The 20,560-nt window shown below is 44.8% G+C and overlaps 1 protein-coding gene across 7 annotated transcripts in view; it reads left to right on the forward strand.

The window, feature by feature from the left end:
- The window catches only part of KCNMA1 (potassium calcium-activated channel subfamily M alpha 1), a 659,358-nt gene that overhangs the window by 310,263 nt on the left and 328,535 nt on the right, over positions 1-20,560 (forward strand). For all 7 annotated transcript variants that reach the window (XM_081158532.1, XM_081158535.1, XM_081158534.1 and 4 more), the window contains exon 3: positions 16,553-16,614. In XM_081158532.1, the coding sequence (XP_081014658.1) occupies positions 16,553-16,614 (62 nt within the window). The remainder of the gene's footprint in view (positions 1-16,552; positions 16,615-20,560) is intronic.

Raw genomic sequence — 20,560 nt, forward strand, 5'->3', positions numbered from 1 at the left:
GTGACACGGGAGACACTGTCTTGAGTGCTTCACAAGTAGTAACTTATTTAATCTTTATAACTCTTGGAGTTAGTGGCCGATGCGGGAACCAAGGCACAGAGAATCGGCTACTCAAGGTCACGCAATGTCAGTGTCTGGTGCAGGCCCAGCCCTCACCACTGCACTTCCTTTCCATGAGAGGAGTGAGCACCCACGTCACTCAGGACATTTCTGGTGTCCCCTTCCTGGGCTCACACAAAGAGAACAGGGATCTTTTCAGTTGGTTAAGGGATCTAGAGCTGCGCCGCTCACGAGAACTTAATCTGAGGATAGAAACTTTCTCTCCCTGTGCTGCCCAATAAAGTAGCCACCAGCATGTGTCTCTTGAGCCCTTGAAATGTGGCTAGTGGGACTGAGGAAGTGAGTTTTTGAATTTTATTTAATTTTAATTAATTTCAGTATAAACTTCAAAACTGAAGCAATGTAACATATTTTTCTGTTAAACAACTTGGTTGTTTCAGGGAGTAATTTTACTAAGTGCAGCAGTTGCTGCATCTCGGGAGACCCTGTTGTATTGTAGGGGATGTGTTGGGTGTATAGATTGTTTCTAGTATCTCATGAATCATATTCAATATTAATTCCATATTGAAGTAAAAATATTTTGTATATATTGGATTAAATGTAAACTATTTTAAACATGAGTATCACTTTTTAAGTGTTTACTTTTTAAAATGTGCCTACCAGGAAATTTAGAATTACAAGTGTGTCTTGAATTCTATTACTGCTGGACAGTGCTGGCCTCAGGTTCACACTCATCCACTGCAAAGGGTGCTGGAAAAAGAGGGAAGTACCTGTTGTGTTTCGGTGGACACTGTGCCATCACCCGATGACCAGTGCCCCATGGTCCTCACCATCCTCACTCCAGTTCCCAGCCCCCAGGGACCAGCATGTGCTGTTGTGACTTGGGTTTTGCAGGTGGAGTGTCACAAGAGAGAGGTTTGTGGGATCATACATTGCACATGACCCCGATTTTGCTTGAAAAGATGTGGATTTGGTTGGAGTTGGGGGATCTTGAGCCAGATCCTACTCATACCTTCTGCCCTCGCCTGGTTCTTGGCCCACTCAGCCCCATTGAGGGCCAAACACTGCACCGGGACCCAGAGGTGCCGAGCAGCAGGGGTGAGATGCCTATGCTTGCTCAAGGGACCCCGCAGAGCCGGGGAACAGCCTGCGAAACAATGCAGGAACCTTCGCACGTCATCTGTGTCCCCCAGAGCTCCAGCGTGCTGCGGTCTCCCCGAAGGCCTTGGTTTCCCAGAGGGGTGTGGGTGTGTGTGGAGAGGCAAGGCTCTGCAAAGGCTGATTAACTGAGGACCCTTCTTCCAGGGTCACTCAGTGGAGACGATGGAGAACCAGGTAGTCCCCACTTTGCCGACACAGAGCCCTGATTCTGTATCGGGCTTTCTGTTACCCAAGCCCTTGACTTTCATTGCAAATTCCACTTCCCTCTGCCTTAAGATCCCTACCGATCACTGCTCAGGTGACCACATTTTTCAGATGCACGTAATTAGTAATTCTTAGCCCAGGTTGCACATTGGAATTACCTGGGAGCTTTACTTCTAATACATCAGAAAAATACTGATGCCTGATCTTCCCCCCAGAGATGTGCTGTCACCGCTCCGGGGTGTAACTTGGTGATCTGGGTTTTAAAAACTCTCAAGTTCTCGTTCCTGTAGAGGAACTGATTCCTTAAATAGTCCTTGTTCAATAATGCATCAGAATTTCAGGGAATGGGGGATAGTGTCCTCGTTGAAAATGCAGGTTTCTGAGTCCTTTCTCAGAAACCTGAAACCCTTGGATTTGCAGTATTTGGAAATGCATTTTTAATGAACAGCCTCAGAAGATCATAGACACACTATGATTTCAGCATCACTGTAGTAAATCATGTAGACCGTATGTGGATTAATTTGTTACCTCTTGCGCTCATGAAGAGAGCCAAGAAAGAGGGTTGATGTAAAACTCAAAGTAAGTAATCTCTAATGGTAAAATTTCAGACTCTTAACTAGGGAGGTCCTTTGGGGATGGAGGAGGGATCTTTCAGGAGCCTTTGGAGTGATGATGTGGACTTGACTACTCATTCTTCAAGCCAGAGCTGGGGCAGTGTTTCAATAAGTCATTTAGGGCAGGACCCTGCCTCTGCATAGTGCTAAAGCAGCTTGTGTGGCTGAGTGAACAAGCCTGCTTAGGTCACAGTCTTCTTCCCAGGCTGAGGCCTGCTGGCAGCTTCTGCCACGAAGTGCTGGGGTTGTGTTTCTCTGCATTGCGCAGTGTCCCCTGGGGGTCACTTTATGTTCAGTGGTTACTGGGGCTTGTGTTCGGGGAATCACTCTGCTTACATGGCAGCAGACCAGAGCTACCCTCTCTGCCAGCACTGAGCCTGCCGTGCGTGTCCTTCTGTTCTAGCCCATCCTCTGCGGTCTGATGTGTTCCTTAGACATAGTGCCCGCTGTATAATCTGGTTTGCTAGTATTTGGTGAGGATTTTTGCATCTGTGATCATCAGGGATACTGCCCTGTAACTTTTTTGTCTTGTACTGTCCTTATCTGGCTTTGATATCAGGACAGTGCTGGCTTCATAAAATGAGTTTGGAAGTTTGCCCTCCTCTTCAATTTTTTGGAAGAGTTTTAGAAGATTGGTGTTTATTGTTCTTTAAATATTTGGTAGAATCCATCCAGGAAGCCTTCTGGTCCTGGGCTTTTCTTTGTTGGGAGATTTATATTTTGATTGAATCTATTGACTTGTTATGGTCTGTCTGGATTTTCTGTTTGCTCATGATTCAGCCTCAGAAGGTTGTATGTTTCTGGGAATTGTTCCATTCCTTCTAGGTTATCCACTTTGTTGGTGTGTAATTGTTCACGGTAGTCTCTTATGATCCTATATATTTCTGTGTTACTATGCTTGTAATGTTTTCTATTTTATTTATAATTTTATTTATTTGAGGCTTTTCTTTTTCCCCTGGGTTAGTCTAGTTAAGGTTTGTCAGTTTTGTTTATTAAAAAAGAAACTCAGTTTCTTTTTTTTTAAATTAAAATTAAAAAAAACTATTGTTGATATACAATATTATATTAGTTTTAGGGGTACAGCATAATGATTAGACGTTTACATAACTTACAAAGTGATCATCCCATAAGCCTAGTACCCACCTGACACCATACATAGTGACTACAGTGGTATTAACTGTATTCTCTGTGCTGTACTTTACACCCCGTGACTGTTTTTATAAACTGGCAGTTTGTACATCTGACTCCATTCCCCTTTCCCCCATTCCCCTATGCCCTTTCCATCTGATCACCATAAAAACGTTCTCTCTGTGTCCATGAGTTTGTTTCTGTTTTGCTAGTTTGTGTATTTTGTCTCTTAGATTTTACACGAGTGAAATCATGTGGTATTTGTCTTTCTGTGTTTGACATATTTCACTTAGTACAATACCCTCTAGGTCCATCCATGTTGTTGCAAATGGCAAAGTTTCGTTCTTTTTTATGGCTGAGTGACGTCCCGTTGGTTATGTACCACTTCTTTGCCCACTCTTCTGTCGATGGACACTTAGGCTGCTTTCATTTCTCGGCTGTTGTAAATAATGTGGTAATAATGCACATAGGGACGCATGTGTCGTCTTGAATTAGTCCCTGGTGCCTTTCAGGCCGCTGCCCCAGCTCGGGAGCTTACAGCGAGTGAGTCTACCTGTGAGTAAGTCGGTGCCCGGGCCCTTGAAGAGGAATGCCTGGAGTCCAGAGACCCTGCATCTCACTCAGCCAGAAGCTACGGGGACTTCTCTTTCTAGAACCCTGGGCTGGGGGCCTGGTGTGGGGCTGGGACCCCTGGCTCCGCATGGGGGACTGTCACAGCTGACATATCCCTCTCATTTTTTACCTACCTCACCATTGGTGTGGGGCCTGCCTGTTCCACGTCTCTGTCCCTCCTAGCAGTCTTGATGTGGCTTCTTTATTATATTCTTAGTTCTAAGCGTTCTGTTCAGCTAGTTTTCAGGTGGTTCTCTCGGGTGTTTGTTCTGTAATTTAGTTGTAATTCTGATGTGATTGTGGGAGGAGGTGAGCATAACATTCACCTACTCTGCCATCTTGAGTGGAAGTCTTCAAAGAAACTTAGTTTCATTCATCTGTTGTATTTTCTTTATAGTCTCTATTTCATTTATTTCCACTCTAATCTGTATTATTTTCTTCCTTCTAACTTTGGGCTCAGTTTGTTTTTCTTTTTTTAGTTTCTTGAGAAATACAGTTAGGCTATTTGAGATCTTTTTAAAAAAAGTGTAAGCATTTATTGCTAAAACTCCCCTCTTAGAGTTGCTTTTGCTGCATCCCATAAGTTTTGTTTTGTTGTGTTCCCATATTTGTCTCAAGATACTTTTCGATTTCCCCTTTGATTTCTTTTTTGACCCAAGAGTTGTTCATGAGTGTGTTGTTTAATTTACACACATTTGTAAATTTTTCAACTTTTTCTTCTTACCATGTGGATTTTTAGTTTCATACCATGTGGTAGGAAAAGATACTTGATATGATTTCAGTCTTCTTGAATTTGTTAAGACTTCTTTGTGGTCCAACATATGAAACTCTGGTGCATTGTTGGTAGGATTATAAATTGGTGTAGCCACTGTGGAAGACAGTATGGAGGTTTCTCAAAAAATTAAAACTGGGACTACCATGTTCCAGAAATTCCACTTCTGAGTACATAGCCAAAGGAAATGGAATCAGTATCTCAAAGAGATATCTGCACTTCAGTATTCATTGCAGAAGTATTCACAATAACCAAGACATGGAAACAACCTAAGTGTCCATGTATGGACAGATAGAAAATGTGAGATAGATATTATTTCACATAAAGAAAAGAAAGAAAATGTGAGGGGAGTTCACAGGAATGAATTCTTGTGCATAAAGATCTTTTAACGGAGTAGATGAGGAACCCGGTGATTAGGCTGGGGCAGTGATGAAATGTATGGATGGGTTATGACAATTGAGCCCCTAAACCCTGAGAAGGTTCTGGTTCTCGGTCACATAGAAATTGAAGATCTGGAAAACCCATACAAAAGGTTTAAGGACTCCACCCCATTTCTGATTTCTCCCTGAGAACTATGTTGAAGCTCTTTAAAATAGGAAATAAAAAGTTCTTCCTACATTTTCTGGCCCCTGCCCTGCTGAAGTGCTAACCGTGTGCCCAGTCTGCCTGTCAGAGATGCTGAAGTAAGACGCTGACCTGAACATCAGACGCACATTCTTCATCTTTTTCAATGACTTTGAAAAGACAAGGGTCATTCCATGGTTCTCTTTCCTCATCTTTTGTTTCCTAAGTGAGTGTGAGGCAAGGTTTTGTTACCTGATCCTGCTCTCTCCCCACACACTCCCAACATGTGTCCATGGAAGTGGAGCTTGTGGTTTTCCGAGTGTTGGGCTCCAGTAAGCCAGAACTCGTTACCCTGTGCGACATTGTTAGCATCTGGCCCTCACTGGGCCACAGGGGGGTCATTGAGACGCTGCAGGAGTGGGCAGCACCTTCGAAATTAGCAGTGATGCATCGTTTGGTGGGGCACCCTAGCCCTCGCTTAGGACAACGTAATTGCACGTGTTGAGGTTTGTGCTGCTGAGGGCCCTGCCTTCTGGTTTTCCAGGCTATGGGAGTAGGAATTGATGAACATGAGGAATGCTATGTCTTGTAGCTTCCTACTCCCTTCAGGAAGGGTAGCTTATCTGTAAGAATTCCGTAGTAAAGAATAATAAACCCACCCACCACTCCTTGAGACGAGGGAAGAGGGAGACATGTCAGCTGGTTCCTTCTCTTTGGAGACCTGGATTTTAACCTCTGTAAACCTAACAAAAAGGGCCTGCTAGTTTCATTCTTTTCCCAGGTGGTGTTTGCCAAGACCAACCCCTTTGCTGTGGTCCGAGATTGGTTCTACAAAGGAGAAAATGGGGTGTAATGCTTTCGGAGCCAAGCGTGTGACCGTGCGCATCCCCGGGCAGGCCCAGGGTGGGGCGGGGACTAATTTTGAAGCCTGGTCAGCGTGGGTGTCAATGTTGTCTTGTCAGTTGAATGACTTTCTCATCTTTGGCCACCTCCCTTGATGCCGAGCGGCTTTGGTGGCAATGCTTTCTTGGGTTCACTGACAATCCTTTCTAAAAGCAACGCCTTTGGTGGCCAAGTCATTACTGTAGAAGATGGAAGTTTTAGCTTGTTTCTAGGGGTGATTTCAATGTCCCACCAACCCACCGAGGGGCTGTGGCCAAGTCGTTACTGCAGTTGGCCTTGAGGTTCAGACTTGAAGACTAAATGCCGTGTGTCTATTCCTTTGTTCTCTAGAGGATACTGTTCTGTGTTTTTAAAGTGCTTATAAGCCAAGGGCACACTCTTTTTAATTTTCTTTCCCTTTTTTTATTGTGAGAAAGGATGCACTCCTTTAAAACTCCCAGTCATATCTGGGACTTTAACCACAGTTGCCAAAAACAGAGTAGGTTCTGGCTCCAGTTAGAATCCCTGATCCCTAAGAAATTTACAGCTCATATTGTGCATCAGTGATAGACGAAGATGGGAGTGGGAGGGGAAGGTGGGGACCCATGGAAAGTCTGGCTAAGTGGAGACAGATTCTGGAAACTAAAAAAGAAATTGTAGCCAAGGGCTAAGACCCAACATCTCAGAGGGGCAAGAGTCACTTAGATGCACCCCTGTGTGTATAACCCACATTGCTGGAGGTGCCACTGCCTTTGACAGGAGAGATATCAGTGTCCCTCTGAGAAGGTGACTGTGTTTGAGTTTTCAAAAGTAAATATACTGCTGGATTCTACTTGCAGGTTCTCATATTTTTTCTGCTGTTGCTTTATTGTGATAAAATACACATAAGATTTTCTATTTTAGCCATTTGTAAGTGTAGAATTCAGTGGCTTAAGTACATTCACAGTGTTGTTCAACCATCACCACTGTGTATTTCCAGACCTTTTTCATCAACCTGGACAGAAGCTCTATGCATATTAAACAGTAACTGCCCCTACCCCCAGCAACCACCATCTACTTTCTGTGTCCTTGAATTTGACTGCTTTAAGGACCTCATGTAATTGGAATCATATTTGTAATATTTGTCCTTTTGTGTCTGGCATATTTCACTTAGCATAACATCTTCAAGGTTCATTCATATGGGAGCATGTATAAGAATTTCCTTCCTTTTTAAGGCTGAATAATATTCCATTGGATGGACATATACCACATTTTGTTTATTTATTCTTCTGTGAACGAACGCTTGGGCTGCTTCCACTTTTTGGAATAAAGCTGTTACAGATTTGGGTGCATAAGTATCTGTTTGAATCCCTGCTTTCAATTCCATTTTCCCCCTTAATATACTATAAAAACTGCCAAGATTCGAGAAACAGGACAAAGATGGCCATAAATTTAGTCCTTGGTGACAGTAAATGGCAACTGGCAACCTGACAGTACTATATAATTTTTCTTGTCCTATAAACCTAATTAAATTAACATCCAGTTGGCCAAACTCGCATGCATTTAAGCCAGACGGTTTTTCCAAAAGCTCATTAGCTGCAGACTTGGGAGCTCTATTAGGAGATGGGACTTTCCCAAATTTTTCAGTAATTAGAAAGGAAAGGCCTTTCAGACTTTGGACCACAAATGGAAGATGTTATCTTGCTTGCCAATGTAGTTTTAATGCCCTTGGTAAAAATATACAGAAAGCAAACTGTTAAGTTTTATCATACAGTGATGTAAGATTTCAGTGTCACTAAACCTTGACTCTCAAGAGGGACACAGGTTTTAGGGACATTTCTCTGCCTTAATGTTACAATTGCTTTCCACTTTCTCAGTTTCTTATTTCCATTATAATACATTGAGGTCTTGGAGGAATGCATTTAACTCTTCTGTATTTTTAGGTTGTGCAAAATGAGATGAACATGGTCATTAAAATCCAGGATGTAAGATAGATGACACTCCTGTGACAACTAGGGAACACTGTCCCGCAGAAGTTCACACAGCTTGCACCCTAAAGTTATGTCACCATGGGCCATCTGAAGGACCACGATCTATGGGGCAGGTTCTTCTAGGGGAACATAGTAAAAGCAAGACTCAGACCCTCTTTATCTCTCTGTATTAGTCACATTTTCTCTCCTCTCCAAAAAGGCCATTATTGCACTTAATTTTGTTTGTGTTCCAGCAAATGTGTGATTTATAGTAATCTTGTTCTTTATAACTCAAACTCAAAAGGAGCCCTATTGCCCTGGCTGAGGCAATAGCTGGTGGCTCAGTTGGTTGGGCGGCATCCTGGGCATGGAAAGGTTCCCGGTTCGATTTCGGGTCAGGGCACATGCCCAGGTTGTGGGATCGATCTTTGGTAGGGGGCGTGCCGGAGGCTGCCCATCCATGCTTTGCTCTCACATAGATGGTTTCTTCTTTCTCTCTCTTTCTACTTTCTTCTCTCTCTAAAAATAAAAAAATCTTTTTTTTTTTTTAATTTTTTAAAAAAGGATCCCTGTTATTTTCCAGAGCTTCCTTTTAATTTACAGTAATTCTGAAATTACCTAATTTGAAAATAGACAGAGATACATTGCTGGGAACATGGTTGGTTCATCAGTATTGATAGAGACCCAAATTTTTGATTGATTAAGGCAGTATTAATTTATTACGTCTGTATCTCTTGCAGCCTGTGTGTGTGTATGCATACATATGTGTCCATGCATTATTTATACATTTATTTACCTCTGCAAGACATGTTTTTACTCTGTTCTCACAGATTCCTGGCCCTGATCCCATCTGATTTCTCAGCTTCTTCGCCTAACACTCCTGATGTCCGTCACCTTATCGAACAGTGTTTCCTGAAGAGGCAGTTTCCCTCACTTCTCTCTGTGGAGCTTGCTTGTTTCTTCATAGTCCAGGGGCCATTGGCCACTCCGGCCCCCCACCCCCTTGCCATCCTGGCATGAGACCTATACTCACACTTGAGGCTCCTGCCATCCTCTGAACCGTCACCCCGCCCACTGTCCTGATGCTGCCATCTACCTGCCCCCACCCCACTACCCAGGGTGGCTTCCAGCCCTGACTGTCCCTGCTCTCAGCCTCAGCTCCAGCCATGGCCTTGAGTCTGCACACGAATCTCTCTAGCCCCCGAGCGTCCCAGATCCTTGACCTCCTCAACTACAGTGCACTTCAGCCAGGTGCCCCTGGGATCCTGCCACCATGGGGAACTACTCATCTCTGTCTGAGATCTGAAACTCCAAAGTCTCCCTCACTGAGGGTCGTAGCTTCCAACTCTCTTCTGCTTTCCCTGCACCCAGTCTCCAAACTCATTCTTTAGTCTTTTCTCTAAATACTCGTGTAGCAAATACGGAGACACTGCTAGCTCTGAGAATTTAGTGATGAGTGAGAAAGGACATGTACCCTGTCTTCGTAGAACTTGTAGCCCAGCGGACGATAGAGGAATTAATCAAATGACCACACAAAAATATATAAAACTTTCAGGGTGCTAAGTGCTATGCACATGGGGACCTTCCCGAACCAGGTGGGCAGGGAAGTGACAATAAAGCTGTATCTGAAAGCTGAATAGTCTGTGAGGGGAGGTAAGTCTTCCAGGAGGAGAGACATGCTTATGCAAAGGCCCTGTGGTAGGGTTTTTTTTGATGCTGGAGCACGTGGTGATTAGGAGAACTGAAAACTTCATTAATTGGAGCCTAGAGAGGGAGAGTGGGTAAGATAAAGCTGGAGGGGAAGAAAGGGCCAGCTTCTCAGGGTTTTATAAACTGTGTCAAGGATGGGTTTTTGTTTTTCATACCAAAAGCCATGGACATCATTTGAAGCAAGTGAAGGGGATTCTCTCCAATTTATGTCATGTGTCCTAAAATACACTAAGTAGTATTACATTTTATACTATTGCCCTTTTGGAGGCACCAGACTGAAATGCCCACAGTTCATGGGCATTTTACCTAGGTTTCCTTACATGGCCTCACTCTTACCTGGAAGTCCCATGCATTTTATTTTAATGCTGTAATTCTAAATACTGACTCCTGAAAGCACTTTTTCTTTTTCTGTTGTTTCGCCTTAAATACATCTATACTTACACTATTGTTTGGAGTTATGGTTTCCAGGGAATCTGTTGACAGCATTTTTGTGTAAACGCTCCCATAAGTCAAACGAAATGTGCCTGAATGTTAGGTTGGAAACTTAGGGGACCTTTGGATGTTGAAATGGCACTGCCAAAACATTGGTTTTATGCTTTACAAATCTTTTGTTATTTATGATGACAAAAGTACCCTTTTTTGGTAGCAAGATTCTATCTGCTGTTGAGAATCACTAAGGGTTTAGGGATCAGAAAGACATATCACTTCACTTGCCTGATTGCAGAGAAAAAAATTCCATCTCTTTCCCCTTAAAAAACCACTGATCTCAGAGTATGAGCTTTCGGGGTAAAACCTACAGAACTGTGGGCTTTTCAGAGACCCCAGAGGCAGGAGGTGAGGGCAGGGTCACTTTCCAGCAGCCCTGGCAGAGCTGAGCACAGCGGCCCCTCTGGTTTTGTGTTTGTTGTGTGGGAGGACAAGCTGCGTGAGCAATCGATTGTCTACTGGAAACACCAACGGATCGGAGTGTCCATGCAGTTCCCACCTGTGATTTTATGAATGAAACAGCCTCTCTGACACACGTTATTGCCGTCATACCGAATTACAGTTATGCACAAATGGCATACAGTGGGCATGAAAGAGGGCTACCTTTTTAAGCCCAAAGCTTTTATAGTTCTTTGTATGCAATGACCTGTCAAGGTCCCCACTTTGGTGACCATCTGTTCCATTCCCATCATTTCACAGACTGGGAAACTGAGTCCTAGAGACATTAAGTGACATGCTTATTGGGACAGAGCCCAGATTCAGACCCAGGCAGGCCTCCTGATGGGAGTCCTGTGCTCTCCCCGCCACATTGGTCACAAGATGCTCCTGGTGTCCATCCTTCCCTGGGACAGCCAGGTAGACCTGGCATGCCAGCAACTCTCCTGTCTTATTCCTTGGTTTCCCTTCTCCCTTTTCTACTTTGGCAGTTTGCAATGATGGTGATGTCACTCCTCTGTGCCCTCCTTCCAGACACCCTAGAAGTGTCTGTTTGTATGAGTAGCATTTGCTAAATTCACAAGGGACTCCCGAGTCATTTAAGCTTCTGGATTCCATGCTTGTTGAAGGCAAAGATCAGGCCTGAGTTAGCTATTTTAGTTTTCTATTTCCCTCTCTCTCCTTCTAGGCCTGTGCCCAGGAATTCGATGCACGTTTGCTGGAGTTGCTAAGTTGACCAGACCAAACATTATAACTTGGGTGTTGGAATGATGTTGTCTCCCATAAATGAAATGTCCCCATATTGTTTTGCCTTGGGAACTCTCAGGTCTATTCTTTTTAATACAATGAATTTTATTGTATATAAGTTTTCCTTCAATAAAAAAGTCATGTGCCTTCAGGATCATGGATAGAAAATTGTCCATTTCTGAGGGGTTGCTGCTGCCAGTAGCTGGCTAGGTCCCGATCAAACATGCGGAATTATTAATTAGGGTCATTTGTTCTGCTGAGAGCTGAGCAGAATGTGTAAAACCTGCTCGAGAGAGAATTAATGCATCTTCCTCTCCGTACTTTGTAGAGTACTCCTAGCACGATTCTCGAAGCCTGCAGGCCTCATGCATATGTTCTGACAGACTAATTGCTAAGGAGACATTTGTAAATTAATCTCTGACTTGAGCTAAGTGGTTTCCCCTAATGGCTTTAATTCAGTGACTCTCATTCTTGACCACACATCAGATTCACTGGAGGAGCTTGTTAAAAGCAAGAGATGTCCACCTTCCCCCTCTCCCGAGGCTCTCGATTTTCTGGTCTCAGGGCGAATGAGGGAGTCTCAGTTTTTCAAGGAAGGCTCTTGAGGTGGTCATATCTGGTGGCGGGCACCTCTGTGAGTCTCTGCCTTAAATTCATGTCTGAAGGGCACATAGCCTTACATGTTGATTGAAGGCATTTGGGCCCAAACCTGGCAACTAGGAACAAGGTTCTAGGACGAGCAACATCCCTGAAGAGTCCACGTTCCTGATCCACTCACCTCTGTATTCTTAGCATTGGATCTGCCCTTTCCTTGAAGAGCCCCGGTGCCCTAAGGGTGATATTCTGGGCTTTGCTGTGCTCTTTTCCACTTTTATGAACTTTCTGAGACATTTGAAAAATCTTCAGAGCCTGCTGGAATTTCCATCATCAAGATGGCTATAAATATTCTCTCATCAACAGTCTGCTGGTGTCAGGTGTTAGGGACCGGCGTTCTTTTAGTACACTGTGTGTGTGCGCTTGGCATTCTTCTGCGCAAACACACGTCATATTGGATTTTGAAAACAAATGACTCACAAACACCATTGTTTCAATGACATCTATCTAGTCACTTCTGTGCTTAGGAATCTGGCACTCAGTGCTGGGTATCGCCACACAGCATCTGGGTGTTTCGTAAACCTGAGAATGCGGCGGTTAGCACCATGCAGGTAGCCGAGGTGATTTGGTGAACCCAGACTGTGAAAGGTTAGGAAGGCTGGACAGGCTGTCGTGAAGGTTGGTACAAGGGGACCCTGAGAGGGCAGGCTCACCTTATCTACTCGGTCAGACTGTGTTCACAAGCTCTTGTTTGCAGACAGAGCTTGGCAAAGTGCTTGGTCATTGTGAGGAGTAGTCTGTGACTCCGCTGCTGGGGGCCAGGGATTTCTTGTCTTGGGTATTACGCTTCTCTTGACGTCATCTTATTAGGTCCCTGGGGCTTCAGTGTCCCTTATCCCTGGGACTATGGGAGCACCTGGAGGGACTCCCCATGGCCATCTTCTTTGCTGCCGGATATGAGAGGAGACACGACATGGAGGAAGAAGGGACACTTTGAGAACTGGGAGGATATTGAGACCAGAGCTCCTGTTCCTCCCTTCCCTAGCTCTGCTCCATTCAGGTGTGTTCCACTGAACCTATAGCTTGTGTACTGATTATACCAACACCATACAGTGGAGCACTGACTGGATAATAGCATAGGATTCGTCTATGTAAGGATTATTCCACAAAGGAATATATTTTATGACTCCGAGTGGACTTTGTTCCTTTGTTTTTCCTAGGGCTTTATGCATAACAGTGTGAAATACTGAGATCATTATTTGGGGGTGCTCTATAACATAACTGTTACCATTTAGGCTAAAATAGAATCATTTTGTGTCATGAAACTGAATTTTTTTATATTTAGAGTAGGGTGCTCAGATAATGGGGGGGGGTTTCTCAAAGAGATAGAGATGGGGGTGGTAGAGGGAGGGAAGAAGTCCTTTGCTAGAGCCTTTAGAAGATGAATCTGTACTGGATTCTTGTTTTCATGGCCAAATCCAAAGGGTTGATGTTTTTTCTGCAGCACTTGATCCAGGCTGACAATGTGATCAAGCCTGACATGATAAAGAGGCATTTAACAAGCCTAAAAATCACATGCACACCCTGCCAGGTGGCTCAGTTGGTTGGAGTGTCATCCCATGCACCAAAAGGTTGTGGGTTCGATCCCCGGTTGGGGCGTGTACGGGAGGCAACCAGTCTATGTTTCTCTCTTCTCTCTCTCTCTTCCTTTCTATCTAAAGTCAAATAACATATCCTTGGGTGAAGATTAAAAAAAAATCACTTGCACAATTGTTTCAATACGGAGAAGCAGATCCTCTGCCCATCGATCGTTTCATACCTGGAGGCAGGCGTGGGTATGGAGGGCGGTTGGGCTTCCTGTGTCTACTTGAGAGAAAGCCTTCCAGCTGAAGGTTAGGACCCGAGCACAGGTCCACGCAGCAGCAGCTTCAGTTCCTGGAGATGTGGAGGTCGTGTGCCTCTCGGGTGTCTTCTCTCCCTTGCCTGATCAGATCAGAGAGATGCTGACATTTGAGCTTGCACCTAAGAGGATAGCAGGATTCCCTCCCTCCTGCCACTGGCTGCACATTGTTTCCCGTCACAGAGGCCGGCTGCAGGCAGCTGGGACAAGTTAGTGTCAGCTGCTTTGGCCACTCCAAGGCTGGGGATCATCGCCCTTGCAGGAGAGCAGAGATTTGGAGCTCAGAAGGATGTGGATGCCATTTGCAAGGACTTCGCTCCTTTTCTTTCCCCTTTCCTTTCTCTCACCCTCCCCTCTCTCCTCTCCTTCTCCCCACCCCTTGCCATCGGCCTCCTTTCTGCTTGAGCTTTTAATGGAGTAGGCCCGTGTCCCCAGCTTGACCGAAGCGCAGCGTTCACACACATGCACTCACACGCACGCGGCCCGATTGCCAGAGATTAGCCTTGGATCAGCTGTTCCTGAATGGAGCAGAGGTCTCCCCCTGTTCCCGCCACACCCCTTCTCTTTGCGGCATTTCGAGAATGAGGTCAGGGCCAGGATCTGTTTGTGTCTCAGATATAGCAGCACAGATCAGAATTAATCTTAAGCTTTGCTGCCTCATTCAGATAATAGGGGGAAGAGCTGGAGTGCTTATGTTTTTTTGGTTTTGTTTTCGTGCATAACTTTGCAAGGAATGAATGAGTGAATGCGTGTGAAGGGAGAGCCTCAGGTGAGCTGCCGGAGGGATTTGCACTGGGTCCACGGTAATTAACTAACAGACTGCCTGAGTTTCCTTGGATTCAACTGGGACGTGTTTTAGTTTTTAAAACAAAATGGAAAAATAAAATAGGCCCCAGCGGTGCCTTAACAGTTCCTTCCACGAGGAAGATTTATCAGGTGCAGTGGAACTACTGTTCCTTTTACAAGGTCCAGTTGTTTTAACCGCAGTTTTTAATGTGTAGCTCACCATCCCTCCCCTGGAGCTCCAGGGAGTTTTGCAGTGTTTTCAATGAATATGCAGATTTCATTTTCTGCCAGCCGCTGTGGTGCACACACAAGTACAGAAATGTGTGAGTGATTCCCTTTCCAACTCTCTCTCTCTTTCACACACACACACACACACACACACACACACACACACACACACGGCTTGATTCTTACAGAGTCTTCACATAAACTGGGATTTATCTCTCTGCACCAGCCAGTGCCAGAGGGGTGTTCATAGATACTCTGAGGAGACAACACTTCTAGCCCCTTTCAACCTGTAGTCCCTGTAGGAGATTAGCAGGCCTGAAAGGTATCTGTTGCCCCTGGCATTGCATGTGCCGGTGGTGTTTACTTTTTGTTCTCAAGGTTCATCAGTGGCTCTTAGCATCGGTTTTATTTTTGAACATGCTTTTAGTTGGACCACACTCCCCTCTGTGAAAGGTGGAGTAAACAAATTAGAATGTTGAGTGGGCAGAGAGGTGTCAGCACCAGCCCAGCCTGCTTCGTATTCATTTGATGGACTTCGCTGTGACAGGTATCCTCGGAAGGGGCTGCTGAGCTGTCTTTTCTATCAGAGGTGATTACTTTTGAGTGAAGGGTGTGAAGGAGAACACGAATTGCCACATTGCTGGCCCCATGTATTACCTTATTTGGTTTTCTGCACCTAAACGGTTTCCAAAATATTTGAGAACTACCTGCTTCCCCACCCCACGGATATTTGTACAAGCAGTAAATATGTTTTCTTCTCCCCCCAAAAATTTTATTGTGAGTTTATTGAAACAAGTACAACTTGAGATCAACATTACAAGATCATCTCTACCTAAAAGTATTGACGACTTTGCCTACTAGATGAAGTGTTAGGTACTGAAAAAACAGTTATTGCTAGATATTCCTGGCTTGCAGGAATCAGTGGGAAAGACAAGATGCGTTTGGTCCTAGAAATAATTTGACCTTTTAAAACCTTTTTTTATTGAGTTTATTGGGGTGACATTGGTTAATAGAATTATATGGGTTTCAAGTGTGCAGTTTTATAACGTATCATCTGTAGTTTATACTGTGTGTTCACCACCCAAAGTGAAGTTTAACTTTGTGCTTTTCAATTGGCATTTCTTGTGTAAAAACAGAAACTCAATTAGTGGTTGTCTAGGGCTGGGGTAGGAACGGGGGATTAACTGTTAACAGGCACAAGGGATCTTCCTGAGAGTATGGTGATGGTTGCAGAACTTGGTAAAATTATTCAAAGTCATTGAATTGTACATTTAAAATGAGTGAATTTTATGGTATGTAAATTACACCTTGTTAAAGCTGCTAAAATTTAATATTTCTGTATTTGAGTTCTCTTGGGGCCTCATTTGCATACGATATGAAAATTTGTATTACCTCAAATTTTCACCTGCTCATTTCCCACTGAAGTGTCTTAACTTCAGTTGCATAGAAGATTCACCCTGAGATAACAGGGCCCAATAAAACCCCCACGCCTTAGGATACAAGAGTCTGCCCTGACCCCTGTTGGCCAGCAGTGAGGTTGCTGCCCACTGCCAGGTAAGGAGCCAACATTGGGGGAGCAAGGGGATAGATTTCCAGGCAGGCCCCAGAAAGCAGTTGGCACCGTATTTCCAAGCTGCGGTTACATGCTTCATAAAATTAAAAAATAAAATCCCAGTGTTGTTCCTCCCTTAAGTGATGGCATTTCTCTCTTGTTTTGCAGGTTGTCTTAGTCTTTGCTCTCAGCATTGGTGCACTTGTAATATACTTCATAGATTCGTCAAAGTAAGTATTCAAATACATTGTCTCCCCCCCCTTTTCTGACACAGCCATGAGCCTTTACATCTGTCAGTGACTTACTTTAACACCAACCTTTGCGAGAGCCTCCTGAGTGTGGAAGACTCGTAGAGGAAGGCAGGGCTGTTTGTGCTGATTTTCTGAATGGGAAAGCAAGCTCTCACAAGGAAGGATCCTGCTGGCTATGAGAGGAAGGGAGGGGGATCTGAGTGCAAGCTTTTTTTCTGGGTATTATTTATTTTTAAAGAGCTGTTTCTTGCTGAAGTATTTGCACTAAAGAGGCCAAGAGGGTAAGAGAGTTTCAGTGTGCATTTGCAACCTCTGGGAAGGTTAGAGTGTCCCACTAGTGAGGGTCTGAGCCATTCTTGCCATGGCAGTAGGGCTCTTTTCTTGTTAGCATTTCCAATGCTTTGGTCTTATTTGAGGTCAGTTAGAAAGCGTGATAATATCCTTTGTACCTGCCAGCCAAATACTCAGCTGAAGCATTGCTCGTTGGTGGTTCTTGACTCGGGAAGGGAAGGAGATGGGACAGAGGAGTTCATGATGACTCCCAGAGGTGGAGGACCATGGCCGTCTGAGAATTTCTAGAGTGTACACCCGTGCAGGCCCTCAGGCACCAGCTGAGTGAACTGGTGCTTCAGGGTGAGCCTGGGGTGGGGTCTATGCGACAGATGGTAAAGGATTTGTAGGCAGCAGAGGAGGTCAGCAGGCAGAGCTGCTAGGTGGTGGCCAGTTCTGCCCTGGTTCTTGGGGGCATCACCCCTGGGTGCATCATTTGTTCCAACTATTCTGTTGCAATCTTGAAGCCTCTGAGAAACTGGATCTGAGCTGATCTGACCAGCCTTTCTGTGGTGACATGAACTTGACACTGGACAGTGGCCGTGCTCTTTGCCTGTTTTTTTCACTGGGAGTGTGTCTTTAACTCTGTCCCTGGTATGGCTGGATACGAGTCTGACTCTGGGAAACCTGCTCAATGCTCCTGTTGGCACAGACCCTGGTGTGTCTGAATTCTGAGCTTAGCGTCCTTTCCCTGTGGCTCCGGATGATAATATTTCATGCACGCCTAAACTCTGAATTTCTCAGTGTCATCTGGTCACCAGCCAAAGGATTTTGTGCACTTGGATGCCAAGGCCAAAATGTCGTGTCAGGGAAGATAAAGAAAACACCAGCTCCGTTTACCTGTCTTTGGGAATCAGCCACGTCTGAGAGCATCGGGTCCTTCAGCCCGTCTCCACACACAAGCTGGGCCACCGTCACCCAGCTCAGGTGGAGGGTCCTTTAAAAGGTCTCCAGGAGATGAGATTCCACACAGTCCTCTCTCGGCTCTTCCTGGCCAAGAAAGAGAAGAGCTTTTTTCAGTCTGGAAAACTTCAAGTGGTATGTCATTGAAGGTAAGCCCCTTCTAAATATTTACACTCAATAATTCTGACCATATTTGAATTGAAACACAGATCTTCTAAAGCCCCCAGTCTTACTTCTCCATTCTCTCCTGCCAGCTTCCATGCCAGGGCTCAGGAGATGGGTTTGGGCATGTAGCCTGTGTGCCCTAGACAGAGCAAACCCTTACTTGGAGGTGAGTGTGGCCATCGGCTAGAAGGACAGATGCCTCGGCGCCTTCTTTCCTTTCATCCCTTCTTGCTCCTCTGTATTTCTGTTAAAATAAAATGCTCTTGTTGGATGGGTCTGAATTGTGTCATTTTTTACAGCGTCTACTGTGAGGCAGCCCTTTGCACGTAGATCCTGGTGGACTTCCACAAGGCAAGAGCCTCTTCCTCCGATGCCCTGAGCTACCGCAGTGCCCTATGGGTTTTGTTCTGATTTTCCCAAGCCTTGGGGAGGCTGGCATTGGGGGTCCTCCTTGGTTCTGGCTCTTTTATGGAGTTGCAGAGAGTCTACACCAAGGATGGACTTTCTATTCTGTTCTCAGCTTTTCCAGCAAAAATGCCCGTAATCCTAGAGCCAAGACTGTCCTCACTCTCCCAGGGGACTGTCCTAGCCTCATCCTAAACTCGGTCTTTTTCTCTGTCACTAGGCTGTGTGGTCTGGCAGAGAGACTTTGTAAATAAGAAGGCCTTGTGTTTATTTATGTAGCTCTTTTTGCTTTTCCTTTGCTTTACTTCTTTTGGTTCTGAAACCAACCCCAAGGTTCTGTCCCGCCTGTGACCCGATTGGCATAGTCATTACCAAGGAGTCTTCCTTCTTTCTGGGGACAGGTGGCAAGCATGCTCAGTTTAACTAAAGGGAGGAATTAAAGTGGAGTCTGTAAAGTAACCTTTATGTTAAGTCTATAGGTTCCCAGGAATTTTTTAAAAAAAAAGATCTATCAGACAGACTATAATCAGGCCAAGTGAACAAGATAAAGTGAGGTTCTCTCCACACCTAAAATGCAAATGGAAAGCAGCTAAGAAAGCAGCAGGCTGTCAGTTCCTAAAACCCATCGTTTTCATTCAAAACTGTCATCACTTTACCCACTGGTGGTTTTGCTGGCCATTGGAAAGAAATGGGCATCTTGGAAAGAAAGCTGTAAACTTCTCTTGGAATTTAAACGAAACCATTACCCTGGAAGAGAGTACCCAGTATCCTTCAGATGAATTCTAGTTCGTGTGTATACCCTTCAGATGAGTAACTTCAAGGACAATCTACAGGCCTTCCCTTGCTCAAACCTGCTGGGCAGACATTGTCAATGAAATGGCTTGTTTCGGTAAATTTTAACCAGAGCTGGCCTCCCCCAAATAGTGGGGATTCCCCGGCAATACAAATTCAAGGTGCGAGGCTCTGCAGCTTTAGTGTCAACAGGATGGGCCGATTTTGGTTGCGCAAGAAGACAGGTGGGCTGGGCGGTTCTTCACCTGTGTGGTGGCAGGTGAGGAAGGCCCTTCAGATTAGTGTCACAGTTGATGGGCGCATGGCCTTCTTAACCTTTCACTGCTTATTTTGCTATTGCGAAGCAGTGGGTAAATCATTTCCAAATACATTCTCAACTACACGTCTTGTCTTTTCCATTGTTAGACCAACGTGATCCCCTAGCAGTTCTTTTTCACTCAAGGCTTTGAGAAGCCCTTCCTTGGGTCTTAGTTTCCCTAGTGATCTCCATAGAGGAACAGGTGGGCAGCCTCAGGTGGTTACTGTCATCGGCAAAGATGGATTGTCCTCATAACTCCTGGAGTTGAAAGCCCAAGAGAATCACGTCAAACTGTTAAAATTATGCTTCATCATCCCAGTGGTAGACTCTCTAGAAACAGCCAAGCAGAGGAGGCTGTGCCACCAAGTCTTTGAATAGACATCAGTGTCAATTCCTTAACAGACACAGAGCTGTGTTAACCTGCCACACACAGCTGTCCCACTCCCCAGGTCCCCTCAGTGAGCCACATGGGACAATTACTGTCCAAAATAAAAGAACTCCATTTCTTTTTCAATTTTTAAGGCATACCCCACTCCAACTTCTAATTCTGATGTCTGTGTATGTTTATGCTGACCCTTTATTCCCACACACTGATCCTCTGAGAAGCAAAGATTTTTAAAAAAATGTACAACTAAGTCAAAAACAATTAAAAAAATTAAAGTGCCCCTAGATGTCCTGTGGGTGATGATGTCATCGTGGCTGGTTCCAGTCCCTGTCTGTTCCCTTCTTTTGACACAGGAACAGTGATTCTTCCTTAATAGATAAGAAAAGAAAAAGCCCCAAGATGTCAGCGTGAGGGCAGGATTCATGGATTGCTTAATGCAGTGGCTCCTGCTGCTTCTAGAATTCCCAGAGAAAGTCGGAAGATAGGCTCAGGGCCCTGGGTATTTGCCCTTTTCCAGGGGTGTTCTGGGAAAGGATGACTCACCTGTGTGAAGATAGTTATTCCTTTGATTCATGTTTAAACTGCTACTTTTTATGCTATAGTTACATGGATTGTGAATATTTAATACGGCGTATACTGCAAATGAA

Source organism: Miniopterus schreibersii (genome assembly GCF_964146895.1).
Source record: "Miniopterus schreibersii genome assembly, chromosome: 14".
Taxonomy (NCBI): Eukaryota; Metazoa; Chordata; class Mammalia; order Chiroptera; family Miniopteridae; genus Miniopterus; species Miniopterus schreibersii.